This window comes from Syzygium oleosum, unplaced genomic scaffold (assembly GCF_021117445.2).
Source record: "Syzygium oleosum isolate NSW1041296 unplaced genomic scaffold, Sole_v2.1 Sole_v2.27, whole genome shotgun sequence".
Classification (NCBI taxonomy): domain Eukaryota; kingdom Viridiplantae; phylum Streptophyta; class Magnoliopsida; order Myrtales; family Myrtaceae; genus Syzygium; species Syzygium oleosum.
The window spans coordinates 624674-638788 of NW_026607511.1; the positions used below are offsets into that span (position 1 = coordinate 624674).

General features: G+C 38.9%; 1 protein-coding gene and 1 long non-coding RNA gene across 4 annotated transcripts; both read left to right on the plus strand.

Moving 5' to 3' along the window:
- Positions 1–1660: 1660 nt before the first annotated feature.
- LOC115684287 (phosphoglycerate mutase-like protein 1) lies at positions 1661–8611 on the plus strand. Of its 2 annotated transcripts, none has more exons than XM_056303466.1 (10): positions 1661–1944; positions 2791–2852; positions 3004–3111; positions 3238–3317; positions 4028–4190; positions 5213–5286; positions 5453–5542; positions 7746–7865; positions 8123–8167; positions 8245–8611. In XM_056303466.1, exons 1-10 carry the CDS (start codon positions 1722–1724, stop codon positions 8366–8368), a joined length of 1089 nt encoding a protein of 362 aa, XP_056159441.1. In that variant the 5' UTR covers positions 1661–1721; the 3' UTR covers positions 8369–8611. The 2 variants fall into 2 exon arrangements, with proteins under 2 accessions (XP_056159441.1, XP_056159442.1); XM_056303467.1 differs by having other exon boundaries at positions 1843–1944; positions 2726–2852.
- LOC130135104 (uncharacterized) lies at positions 1951–2614 on the plus strand. Of its 2 annotated transcripts, none has more exons than XR_008814594.1 (2): positions 1951–2352; positions 2437–2614. It is a non-coding gene; the product is annotated as an uncharacterized LOC130135104 (long non-coding RNA). The 2 variants fall into 2 exon arrangements; XR_008814593.1 differs by having other exon boundaries at positions 1951–2339.
- Positions 8612–14115: the final 5504 nt, after the last annotated feature.

The following is a 14115-nucleotide window of genomic DNA, read 5'->3' on the forward strand; positions in this document are numbered from 1 at the left end:
TTCGTGTATTCCGAAGGCTTTAAGGTAATTTGAGTTGAACAAAAGTTCAGAAGTACATTTACCGCGATAGTTTTTAAGAAAGGAAAAGGAAGACGTATAAGCACTTGGTAATAGCGGTGGTTTTTTTTGTGCGGTGACTGCAAACTAATTGTCACTAGCATTGGAGCATTCATGGGAGGACTTACCTAACGATTTAGTTAGTTGATCCTGGCAATTGATCGAATTCAGACTCCTCCGACTCGAATTGTAATACGCCGTCGCTTCATACCTTTATTGAACAGAATTTGGGTGCTCAATCATGCTTATAAACGAGGAGTCGAGATAGAAGCCTCCCTACAATCGATCACCGACTGTCCATGAAATTTGGCTCAAGATGAACATAACGTAGAAAAACGGTATATTCTCCCAGAAGCATTTTCGTAGCTTTCGACGAAATCGCGCAATGTGCCATGCACCTTAGATTACCCATGGTCTCGAATGTGCAATGTGTTACGTCGGTTCTTCGATTGTACAACTTTAGTTAAGGATTTAAATGGGACACAAAAGTGTTCTATTACATGATCTCTTTAGGGTTTTCTCAAGGAGCACTTGCAATTGATTGGCAAAGGTAGATTCATCAGCAGCAACTGGGATCATCTGGGAAGGCTTTTGGTGAAAGCCCTGACCTTATCAAGACAATCGCATATCAAGGTTACGTAAGATCTACATCGAGTCCGGCTAGAAGCATGAATTTCCATGCGATTCCTACATTGTGATTGGTTTTATTTTATCGATCGTATCACCTACAAAACAAAGAAAAATTATTGGATAAAATATGTTAGATGTACTAAAATGAATTTGCACTGCCTAATTCCACGGACTGATGTAAATCGCATGAAACCAATGATTTATTATTATCGCAATTCACTTTAGTGGAAAGAAGATGAGATTTTTTTTTAATAGGTAAAAGGCCGGGGAGGGACGACCACTGCTAGACCTGTTAAACGAGTAGGGTCGGGTTTGGTTCGGCTCAAATTGACCCGTTTAATCCGTTTTGATCAATTTTCATACAATATAAATCTAGTAACACATACTCGACTCAACTCAAACCCGACCCGACACATATTGATAAAACACTTTTATTTTTAATCGTATCCAAATTGAGCTGAGAGCATGGAGTAAACGAGCGGGAGATCGAGGAAGGGCGAGAGAGAGTCGTAAAGGTGGATTAGGTCTATGTAAGTTGTGAACTCATTTAATACTCATATTATTTTAGGTTTTACTATTCTAAACCCATTTATGACCCATTTATCGAATATAATTAATCTATATGACAACCCAGCAGCCCATCAATTATGGATTATGAAATAGGTCTATGCCCCATTCTAACATGTCTAACCACTGCTAGCGGTCCGTTTGAGCAATTATCAGAAAAGTCTCGCAAATATACGGATTAGTCGAAATGGCGAGCCCGTCAAAGCGCTTCCCCTCCATCATCGAGATGCTAGCGGTCAAGAAGTCCCGAGCACGGCTCATTTAGTCCAATCCCGGGCTGCGCAAGTTCGCCATGTCGGATCGAAAATCGCCGCCTCGTGGAAGACAAAATAATATCGATCTCAATTCCAAGAAGTCAAGATAAATACGGAAATTTTCTCAACAGGCAAGAAGCCAAAAGGCCGAACCAATCACGTCCCAACGAAGGAACGGGCGACAGGAGTCGCTCGTTTCTCTCCGGTCGTTTGATGTCTCCTCTGGCTGCTCCCTCGCCAATCATATCCCTCCCAACTCCCCGCACCATCACCTTTCGCAGCTCCACTTCAACCCCATTCTTCTCTTCTTCTTCTCCTCCTTCTCCTCCTTCAGCAGCAGCAGCAGCATCACCCGCTACTTCCGCCGCGCAAGGCCGCCGCCGCCGGCTCCTCCCGCCGTCTCTCTCGGTCCGCTGCTGCTCCTCGTCTCCTTCCGGTAAGATGGGTTTGATGGGTTCTTGATTCCACGGTCTCTTGCCCTGGGATCTTTGCTCATCCGTGGCGTGTTCTTCCGTGGTCTTTCTTGGTTTGACTTTTGTTTTTCTTTCTTTCTTTCTTGTCTTTCGATCGATAGATGGGTGAACTAGTAGGCTCTTTGAATCCGCCTTTTTTTAATTCGTTTTGTCGACCCAGTTGTACGGCATATTCTGGTGCTTCGTTTGGATGGTGGTGGACTCTCTCTTCCTTTGTCTCTGTTGTTAGCATGGCATATACGAATTCTGTCATCTTTAGGGAGGGGCATCATCGGTTGGGAGTTCAAATTGGGTAGCACAAGTGAATTTCTATGGAAAAAGAATGGTGGGCTAATTATGAGCTCAAACTGGGACTGATGTAATTTTACTCGGTGTGATTCTTTTAGCTTTTGAGCCAGACTCAGACCCATTTGGGAGCTGATAACAAAACATGTTCAAATTTTGTGGCTTGTCAGAAGCATTGATTCTTTTTTGTCCATGATGCAAGAGTAGTGCTGGTGAAGCTCTTGACAGTTGACATGATCTGATGCTTTGCAATGATGTGTCGTTTTTCGAGTTTCGTAGTGGACTTTAACCTCCTCTTGTTTGCTCTTAGTTGATATCATATTTTACGAGTTCTTTAGTGGGTTTTTTCTTCAACTTCCCCGCTTTTTTTTTTTTTTCATCTCTGAATTGCTCCTACTTGGGGCACAACTTTGGAGGGCCTATTCTCTCCTCATAACTTCATATATACTGTCAATGCAGTAACTTGCTTGTCATTGTTATCAACATAGTTGTTGCTTCCTTTGCATGTAAACAATCTATGGCAGAAATGGAGGGAGCTTCAGGACCTAGCTTGTTTCCTTTCCATCGCTGCAAAACTCTTCACCTGGTTGGTGTCAAATTCATTTGTTCAAATATATATTGTGTCAGTTCTGGATTTGAAGTTGCTACGCCTGATGAAGGACGTCATTGTATCCCTCTTGGTGAATTTTCTTGCAATGCATTGAAGAGAATATGATGTTATGAAACTTCACATCCAGGTGAGGCATGGACAGGGGATTCACAATGTAGAAGGAGATAAGAACTACAAAACCTACATGAATCCGGATTATTTTGATGCACATCTCACCCCATTAGGTTGGCAGCAGGTAATTTTGCTTTCAACAATATTATTTTCCAGTAAGAATCCTCTGCATTTCCGTACATTTCATATTATTCCGGACTGAATTGCCCATCTTAGAAAAACAACTGTTGTGCTTTGCTGTGCTGCTCAGGTTGATAATCTGAGGAAGCATGTTCGGGCATGTGGACTCTCCAAGAAGATTGATTTAGTCATAACATCTCCTTTGCTGAGGTACTGCTGCCAGTGCTTTTGTGCTTTTTGACTGATTTATGACTTCTTTCGTATGCTGGAACTGATAGTAATTCTATTTCTGCTTGCTGTGGATTCTGTATCGTGATCTGTTAGTTAGGGAAAAAGTGTTCAACATTGAATTAGAATAGTTATGCTAATCATTTCGTTGAAAAGGTCAACATAAAAACAGGTAATCATCCGTATAAATAGAAGCAATGGACCTATAGGGTGAAGATTTGGAAAAATTGAATTTCAACAGGTCTTCTATGAGGACTATTAGGTATAGACCTTGGGAAATAGCGTCAATGTACTGAAGTGGGTCGTTCTTTTAGGAATTTCATTTGAGTAGTGTCGCTTGAAATGAAATTTAGCCTCTTGAAACTTTGAGCAGGATTATAATGGACTAACTGCGACTTCTGTCTAGGCACATTGACTGGATTAAGACTTTGTCTTGAAATGTCACAGGAGGCACAAAAGATTGAATGAAGTGCATGGGCATTCTGTTAGAGCTTTTGAAACCTGCATCAACTACTTCTTTCATTGACTTCAATAGCCGATATATAGTGCTGTATAAGTTAACTTTGACTATAGCTAAGTAAAGCATGTGATATCTGTTCATCACATACTTTGTACAAGATAATATTCTATTTCCCTTGTAATGTTTGATTAGATGTTTGATTCTTGCAGTTCTTATGAACATGGCTTTGTAGGACTCTTCAAACAGCTGTTGGAGTATTTGGTGGTGAAGGCTACACAGATAGGTTGGATATACTACCACTAATGGTTGCAAATGCAGGAAATAGTGATCGTGGTGCTATTTCAAGTCTAGACTCTCCACCAATTGTAGCAGTAGAACTTTGCCGAGAACATTTGGTATGCATTGTTTTTTTTTTGACAATCAACATTTGGTATGCATTGTTTAAATGTGCTCTACTCAATGCTACACTTCATGCTTTTATTTGGGAATATGGTACACGTAATATTTGTATGCGCATAAGTTTCTTTTAGAGTTCTCAGCATATTGAAAGCTTTCAGTTAATGGACATAAGGATGGATAAATCTCAAAGATTCCTCTTGTTGATTAGTGGGCCTTTTCTGTTTGAGTTGGTCTTTGCATGTGCATAAGGTTGTGGGCAGTGCTATCTGATGCTCGTAATTCATGTTTTCCTGAAACAAGACAGTTGCTCTAAGAAAATCTTGTCAAATCCATGCCCTATAGTTATCTAGCCAAGCCTAAGGAATCTGGATAGTGCAAGTTCAAATGGGAAGGCTCTCAGTAGGTGAACCTGAGAATGACATTCATAGATTGGAAACTAAGTGGTTTAACATTGTGCATGGCAGGCTTATTGTTAATAAGCTCTTCACTAAACCAAAAGAAAAGAGATGGATAGACATGGCACAGTTGAGAGTTAAAACTGCACCGACGATCATTAGTAGGTTCGTTCAATTAGGCAGTACAATCAATAAAGCCAACTCAGGTGCTGTCAAATGCTTTTGTAACCCTCTCCTCAATTCTGTTCTGAGTGTTTCTTGATGATTTCCTAGAAAATGATAGATTCATGGCTCCTTAAGCTTTTCCAGTTAGATGCTCTAGTTCCTTTCTTTTTTTTTTTTGCTAAAAATGCTCTAGTTCCTTTCATTCATAGTCAAGGATGTCCTTTTGGTCGTTCGATGCATCATGTCCTTGTGCCAACTTGTTGTAATAAGCAAGTTTGTCTTGCAAGTACTAGAGAACTTAAGTTTCTTCATCTAACTAGTTTAGGTACTTTTGATTCATTCTCACTCTCTTTTCCATTTGTTTTCCTTTCGGTTACCTGAGTGGATTAATGCAATTATTAGCGTTGGCATTTTGTTATGCATGGATTCTAAACACTTTTCTCCTTTCCTGATTGCAGGGTGTTCATCCTTGCGATAAGAGAAGAAGTATTACTGATTACCAGTTTCTTTTTCCAGGAGTTGATTTCTCCCTGGAAAGTACTTGACTTGTTATATACTCAAATAAATCAGTATATTTGTGTTATATATAACACTAGTATGTCTTTGGTGCTGCTAACTGCTAAGTTAGTCTGCTTTATGTGCTTTCTTTTGTTCTTTCTAATTTGCGGCAGCTTGGTCATTATGTCATATTATATGCAGATTCAGAGCGATGAGGATGTTTTGTGGAAGGCAGATGTTAGAGAGACCAAAGAAGAACTTGCAGCTAGGGGAATTAAATTCCTCAACTGGTTAGTGGTTGCTTAACTACTTTTTCGGCTTTGACATGCGTGCCACACCACTCACTCTTCAGTGAGCAGGATTACAGCTGCAAAACCAACTCGCATTTGCATGAAATTTCGTTTATTTGTAAGCTCTGTCCTATCATATACCGTATAATAAAATGAAACTGCAACTTCAGTAGTTTCAACAGCCTATGGTTTTCTCATGTAATCATATTATACCATGTTCCTTTTTCCCCCCGATTAAACGGAGATAATCATCAATGAACGAAGAACAGAGTTTCAAGCAAACCAGCAAAAACAGCCAAATAAACAGCACCAATCGGTAGTCAAAATACATTTCTACCATCACATAAGCTACTTGAAGCTTGCACATTGCCTATTTCAATGGCTAAGGATGCTATATCCAAGTCCATAGTAATAAGTCTAGTAGCAAGGAGGCGCCTTTCAAGTCTTCTTTGGCCAAAAATGCAGGTTCATCCTGGCTTTGGTTCCATAGTTGGTATCTTTCATTTGTTGTCCTTCCCATCCAACTAGCATATCAGCAATTTGATTTGCCTCCCTGGTTGATGACCATCCTGCAATCCAATATTGGAGGTATTAGTTCAGAAGATTTGACGAAAGATTGTTTAAGATTGCATTGGCATCCAATTCAACTTGCAATTGTGCAACTTAATTGAATTAATACTTTTACACCTTCCCTAAGTGCCCCAAATTCAGCTTCGAAACTGGATATGGTCAAATTAGCGGATATGCTTTATTAGCTCTATGGATAATTCTCTACTCTATATAGTCAAGCATGATAAGTGGCTAGAGAAAGACGCCAGAAGATGCAACTGGGATCTTCGATACATATGGTTTATTGGAATCTTGATTCTTGCTCGACTTTATGGCGGTCCAGTTTGACGTAGTGCTATATATATGACAGAATCTTAGGCAGGAATTTTCAATTGCCTGAGTGCTTCTACCTTGTTGGATTTGTAGGTCCCATATAAACTTATGATAGGCCTTCTGTAACCAGACAACTTACAGTAGCTAACTATAGCTAAGTACCGTATCTTACATCTTGAAAGCTTTGGTGATTTTTCAAGTGGGATGACAATTGGCAAATTACTTAGATGCCATATATTTAATTTTCCCAATATAGAAAAGCCACTTAACGCACTATAAAGAATAGAAAAGACAAATGGGTTTCATGTAATTATACTAATAATACTATGGTGTTTTCTATTTTCCAAATAAGGATAAACTAGTTAAAAGAAGAAAGATGTATTTTGTGTGATCTACATGTATTCATCCAGCATAAACAAAGAACCCTGAATTTGTGAAATTTATATAACATAGTAAATTACTAATGTATACTAATCATAGAAAAGGAACCACGTTAAAATGAAATTGCATTCAGAGTTCTTTAATGAATCAGATTGTGAATTTTAAAAATGTATATCCATTGTGAGATTTTTATTATCTCCACAGATGGTATAAAAAATTTCATATCCTCATTCTTTCGCTGAATGACACGTGTATTTGGAATAAGTATTACTTTACTTCTTCCACATTTTAACTACCTAGAGGTGACTGTGTATATTATTTGTCATACTATCAAATATACTCCCTTTGAGGATTAGCTGACTTTTGAAATCTATATCAATATGTCTATAAGAAATTAACAGCAGAAAATTAGGGAATTTCAGAAACAATGCTTAGTTGATGGCAAAAGGAAAATAAATAGGAAGAATATTTAATTCGAAAGATACGTATAAAAATTTAGAAAACAATGATAATATAATTATATTTTTCTTCAAAAGGAGGTGGAAAACAACATAGATAGCATTTCAACTTGGACAACATTCTGAAAAACAGATTCATGCTAATAACAATTGAAATTTCATGTAAGTGTTTATCTTTTAACTTGATATAATGCTTTGCCTGGGTTTTTATGCTAGTAGCTCGGTATAGCTAAGTATTATGTGGATATCGTGGATTAGTAAGTTTGGCGAAAATGTACTGTCTTATTTCATGGTGGGCCAACAGCTGTATCTAGTGGATGGAGAGTGCTGATAAACTGAATAGGGTCAATAATTAAGAGCATACACTTTTGACTATGCAAGCCGCTTGCCTTCTCCTTTGGTAGCAAGGATTTTAAGCAAGCTATCTTTTGGTTCGGCTGTACAATAAAAATTGGCCTTAATGGTTCTATTTACTTCTGCAGGTTGTGGACACGGAAAGAAAAGGAGATAGCAATTGTCACGCATAGTGGTTTCTTGTGTCACACGTTAACTTCTTTCGGAGAAGATTGTCACCCCTTGGTGAAAGGGGAAATATGTAGACAGTGAGTATCTGTTTTACCTGTTCATTAATTCTTGGATTTTGGCCTTGGTAGAAATATGAAAATTATTGAACTCTATTGCCTTATGCTCCAACGTTTAATCTTCAATAGGATTTAATTTCGGCCATCCCATTGTTATGATTGAGATGAATGAGTGACTGCATGTCTCCTTTTTGTTGGAAGTTTTTTAGAGCCATCTATGTATCTTGTAGTGTAGTATTATCTTGCAATGAGATGACACTTCTATAATATTTGGGCAGCTTTGCAAACTGTGAACTGCGGTCAATGGTTCTCGTGGACAAGAGGTGAGCTTGTGAAGTCTTGCTGCTCCTTTATTTTCTTCTATTTCGAATTGCTTACCCTGCTTCATCTTCATTTTCAGTAATGTTGGATCCGATCCCTCTGCCACAAATTTTCCTGGAAAGATTCCTCATGGACCTGACCACCCTAGCGACATTACAGAAAACAATGTGGAAGGAAAGAGTTCCAAGAATGAACAACCCTAACCCTGTCTGACACCTGAGAGAGAGAAAGAGAGAGAGAGAGAGAGATCTCAACGATTCTTCAGCAGCTGCAAGCTAGTGCAGAAATTCTGTTGTTGTGGGTGAATATCAACTTGCAGAAGCTTGTGTTCCTCAGTCCCTGCATCTGGGTATGAAAACCCATCCTTTAATTCATAAGCAAATGGATGTTCTGCATTATACGATCTCTTGTTCTACTCTCAGTAATTGCAAATCCTTTTCGATGCATTACGGAATGAACTGTAGCATTTTAGCCTTGCGCCAGATTTTTGGTGCTTCGAAATTTTCTGGTTAGAACAAGTAGAACTGGTGCATGAACATGAATAGTTATCAATTCATATCAAACGGCAGGTTCTTACTTCTGTCGGACCTTTCCCAGTTTGCATCATGATATACTGTATTATTGTGTCCCGCTCAAAATTGCTAGGTTATGGTTTAGTAGTCTGATCGGACTTCGCATAGCTCACAATTCGACTTACTCGAGAGTCGAGATCAACCTTCTCATCAAACTATGGATCATGATGTGTCAAGGTCATCTTAGGCTCACACTTGAGCTCAGTTCAAGCTAGAGTATTAAAAGTAGATTGGATTTTGGATGTTAGAAGTTATATGATATCCATGGCTTTTCATGTTTGTAATGACATAAATGACAAAGTCAACCACTCGATTTTGCTTGAATCAGACGAGTCATCATGCATCATCAAGCTCTATCTTTTAGTATTTGGTATTTGAGCTAATATCCAAAGCAAAGCACAGAAATTAGCAAATCTCTCTCCCTCTCTCTCTATGGTCGAACTTGGACCACCCCAAACCTCTATTAGTCAAAGACCCGTATTTTTATGTGAAATACACGTAGATATGTGATTTCCAATAATATATATATATATATATATATATATATATATATATATATAAGGGGGTAAGTGAACTAAAAGTTCTATAACTTGTAACGAAAGTGTAATTGAGTTTTACAATTTTGCAAATTGATGTAATCGAGTTCTTCCATTAATTCCATTCAACTAGGCTAAGAAAATGCTAACGTGATTTTTTATAATATTTTTTCTTTCTTACAAGGCGATAAAGTGGTTAAAATATGAAACATAAGGTTAAAATAACGTCGTTTTGGTTTAAATATGATTTTTAATACAATTTTTATTTAAATTAAATTAAAAATAAGCTCTTTTTTTTTTTTTTTAAAAGAGGGGGTGAGAAACTAGGTGGCGAGGGCTACAAGCCCTCGTTGGGAAGGACCAACGAGGTTATGGGATGGTCGCCACTAACCTGGGGTCCGAAGACCCCGGCGAGGGCCTTTACATCGATGGTGGGGCACCGGCTCGCCGCTTGATTTCTTAAATATATATTTTTAATTTAGCTTTTTTTTATATACTTTAAATGAAATTTATATTAAAAATCAAATTTGAATAAAATGTCTTAGCCATGTCATCGCCACGTAGGATAGAGAAAATAATAAAAAAAGAGCCATGTCGATATTTTTCGTCAGCAAAGTTGAACGGAATTACTCGATTGTACTAATGTGACAAGTTTAACTCGAAGTTTATGACTCGATTGCATTTTCATTATCACTTTTAAGATTATTAGTGCACTTATCGATGTATGCGTTATTTTTTTTATTCAATTCTCAAGTTAAACTGGTCCCGGTGCCCATGCTACATAATGAAACGGCCAAAACTTGCACAGCAGAAGTAACCTCACCTATAAATGATGCCTCAGAAACCCTAGCTTTCCAAGCAACCCTCTTCCGCTTCCTTCTTCAGCCGCCGCCGTCGCCGCCTTCTTCTTCTTGTTCAACTTCTCTGCTTCTGCTCGGAAACCTAATTATATATATATACACATTTTTGGCTCATGACTAGTACAAACTTGTTAGTTGAGTGCTCTTGTACACCTATTGCATCTCACTACATATATACAGGTTCGTTTCAATTTTCGGGTTAAATTGGCCCGGTTGCTCGCCTTGTAAAATGGTAGGGCTGATTTAAAAAATAAAAGCACACATTTTATCTCGAGTAACAATTCTGGTCCGAACTTTCTTTTTTCTATCTTAACAAAAAGTACCAATTTTTACTCGAGTCCTAAACCCGGCCCCTATGACGTGAAATTTTCGAATTGGTCTGGCCGGATTTGAGATTTAAGTGAAAATCGACTAGTTCTCACGAGATAAGAAAACAAAAAGATTCGGGACAGAATTATTATTCAAAATAAAGTTGGTATTTTATTTTGAAATTAGACCTTAAAATGGTGGGGGTCAAAACTTGAGTATGAGAAGTAGGGGTGATCGGCTCCCGGTCCGGTCCGGTTTCGAGTGGAACCGGGAACCAGACCGGGAGAACCGGTTCCCAATTTTGGGAACCGTGGCGGCTGGACCGTCGGTCGCGGTCGATTCCGGTCCGATCTAATAGAACCAGGTCACTTAGGATTTGGTTTTTTTGGTCAAATACTTAGGGTTTAGTTCACATTTTACTAATTTTTATCGATGAATTTATATCAATGAAGTTCATTTATAGTTTAGTTCACATTTTACTAATTTTTATCAAAGAATTTATGTCGATAAAGTTCACTTAGGATTTAGTTTACATTTTATTAATTTTTTGAAGAAAAAATATCTTGGATCGATGCAGTCGGTTCGGCTAGAAGAATGGAAGCCGAACCTCTTTTAACTTTAGGAACGGGAACCGGATCGGCACACCCCTAATTATAAGTAGCCACCCCTATAAAGGTATACGTGAGAAACCCTACATTTCCAAGCGTGGCAAGTTTTCTGCTTCGTTCTTCAGCCGTCTTCGTCTTCTTCAACTTCTTCTCTGCTGCTTCTGCGCTGAAACTCAATTCGGCTCATGAAGCACTCGTCATCATTACTTGAGATTTCCTCCTCTCGCGACGGGCCGGGACAACCTCGCGCTTCTTCCTCCTCCGACCCGAACGTTCGGCGAAATTCCAAGTAATGATTGACGAGTACTCCATTTGTCCGAATTCCCGCGCCTCCTCGAGCTCCGACCCGACCCGGTGGGAAGTCCCTTTAATTCGTGGAAGTTCTTGTCGTGTCGGTTCGTTTCGGTCGTGTCTGTGCAATTTCTGGGTGCGCGGGTGGATGTGGATTGGGCTGCCGACCCTGTTGTGCTTGGTGGGTATGACTTCGTATGATTCTGGGACTGGAATGAAATCAATGTGGGCTTGTCTCGATTCGTGTTCGTTGGTCGCCAAATGGTTCTTGACAGGGTTCAACACGTGGTACTGAATCGTGTGCTGTACATTCATGTTGATGTTGCGATGTTTTGTAGTGTCCAAATTCACAACCATGCTGATAACATAGATCCACCATGAATTTGGTGGAAAGCTTGACGGTTTCGAAGGAAAAAAGCTTTTTAGTTGTTGGGTATGGTGTGAACAAATTTCGGCACGGGATTGTTTTTGCATTTTTCACATTTACGGGTGGAATAGTGTGTTTGGCGGATTGAATGTTCTGAAGTCACAGCTTCGTTTGATACCTTCTTCTTCGAATGTGTGATAGTGTAAACATTGGCGTATGGAGTGGTACTCAGAATTAGATCGGAGCAAATTTTGTAAATTGAAGGCAACTGTGCTTTCCAGCTAATGAATAATGTAATCTAAATGCTCTAGATAAGGAGAACCTTTTCCTAGTCTGTCTGCAGAAATCTTAGCACAAACCATGAATTTGAAGTGAGAGAATTTAGCTTATGCCTCCAAAGTATATAATTTTCGAGGCATCAATATAAACAGATTGGGCAATTTACTTGAAGATAAGCAAGCCTTTTCTTTCGTTCTATACATTTGACTATGTGGATACATTTTTGTTTTCGCACAGAAAATCCTGCATGGCTGATTGGACTTGCTTGACACCTCAGATGCAAAATGGACTTTGAAAAGTCTCTTTTAAGTTAGAATGTGCTCTGCTATGGTACTTTTCATTTGTGGGTTTCTCTTTATTATTATTTTGAGTCTATATTTGTGTAACCCAATTTTTTCTTGATGAAAAAGATGCCTTCAAAGTTTGTGAATCTATGTCGTGTAATTTTCTGGTTACCTTACGTTGTGGGTAAATGGAAAAAGACGACTCTATGAACCCGAGGAAAGGCTGCTCAACAGTAGTGGTGCATTAAGACTGGAGCTTTTTGTAGTTCTAGCAGGAATTCAAGTGAATGAATCCCATCCTGTAGCAAGTGAAGTGCTTTTGCCCCTTTAGAGATAGCGGTGAGCAAACGTTTTTCAAATTTGAGATTCGGGTGTCCGTCGGCTTCTCTCAGGTGGTTCCGGTTGTCCTATGGATGCAATGTAAATTCGACAGAAATGGGGTGAATTCAGGAGTCTACTGAGCTTCTGTTATTACGTGGCAAGTCTGTCAGTCCCCTGGGGCTACTCCATTCTGATCCAAAAAGTGGATTCCCGGTTGCTTGTTCATTCCAGATAATGTGATACCGAGATTAGTTGTATTAGCAGAGTGTTTATATTCCAAGGCACTTTATGTAACTAGCTTCTTCTTTATGATGCGGACGACCTATTTTTTATAAAGCAAGGAGAGAGTTTGTGTGAAATTTAAAAAGGTGCTAATATGTTTGAGATATTGTAGTTTATAGTCTATAGCACCTATTTTTTTATGGGTAAGTTAAATTTTATTAGCTCAGTTTTTTGTCATTCTATTGCATCTTGACTTGACTTTACTCTCACATTCTCATTTGTATGGGCTGCATTCCTGTTTGATGCCTCCTAGAGTTCACTATCTTGATCATGATAGAATTGGGTGTCTATAATGTCGGTGGAAGGTGGATTGAGTTTACTGACATACAGTTGGAATTTCTTAGAGTGATTTGCTGATAGACCGACTGTTCAATTAATCTCAAAGGTAATTGATTAGGTGACTTTGCACTTGAGAGGTTAACCAGGTTGACCATTTGCCTTAAGCTTATTGTTGCAGATGAACATCTTTGGAGGACTCTGTGTTCTCATTTAGCTCTCCATGAAGATGAAAATTTGTCCCTTGGGACAGATCGTCTCGTTTGAATTGGTCCGCAGCTTTGTATTGATAATTATGGATAAGTGGACTGAAACCATTAATAATTCCTAACCATGAAGGGTTTCCTGTACCTGCAGCTTGCGTACAAGTCAATGGTGTAGTTGTCAAGAGCCGTGGGAGGTTTGTCGTGATTTAGTTTGTTTTGAACCCGGAGCTAGTTTCTATTTGTCCTTTATGGCATAGCATCAAGTTCTTTGCTGATCAATTGTCTTGTAATTTGTACGATATGCATATTTACTACGTGTGATATGAAGTTTCATTTTAATAACCGATCTGAAAGATTTCACAGCATGCTTTCTTAAAACTGTTAAAATCATGGATTCGATTTCATTACAGTCTGTAGCGACGTGTTCATTGACACCTGAGGGCCGCGATCGAAATGGGTGAAAAATGATCCTGGGCGTGCTTAATGCCGAGCCAGTTTGGGGTAGGGCTACGCTTGACCAATTTGGTCCAAATCTATCCCATGTACGGTGCTCTCAATATAAGTTCATCAAGTAATCAGAGTACAATCCCACTAGATCTTGTGACATAAGCATTAATGACTAGTTCTGTTCAAACCATTCTAGCAAATGGTCTTGTAGTGGTACCTTGAATACTTAGATACAAGTGTATTTTGCTCTGCTTTGATAGGTCATAGGCGACTGATGTGGGCGACGAGAGGAGATTATTGTACAGGAGTACA

Bases quoted from the DNA above. Each gene is read 5' to 3' on its own strand.
- LOC115684287 (XM_056303466.1), top strand. From the start codon at position 1,722: ATGTCTCCTCTGGCTGCTCCCTCGCCAATCATATCCCTCCCAACTCCC. The intron at 7,866-8,122 runs GTGAGTATCTGT...ATATTTGGGCAG, and splicing joins AAAGGGGAAATATGTAGACA to CTTTGCAAACTGTGAACTGC. The intron at 8,168-8,244 runs GTGAGCTTGTGA...CTTCATTTTCAG, and splicing joins ATGGTTCTCGTGGACAAGAG to TAATGTTGGATCCGATCCCT.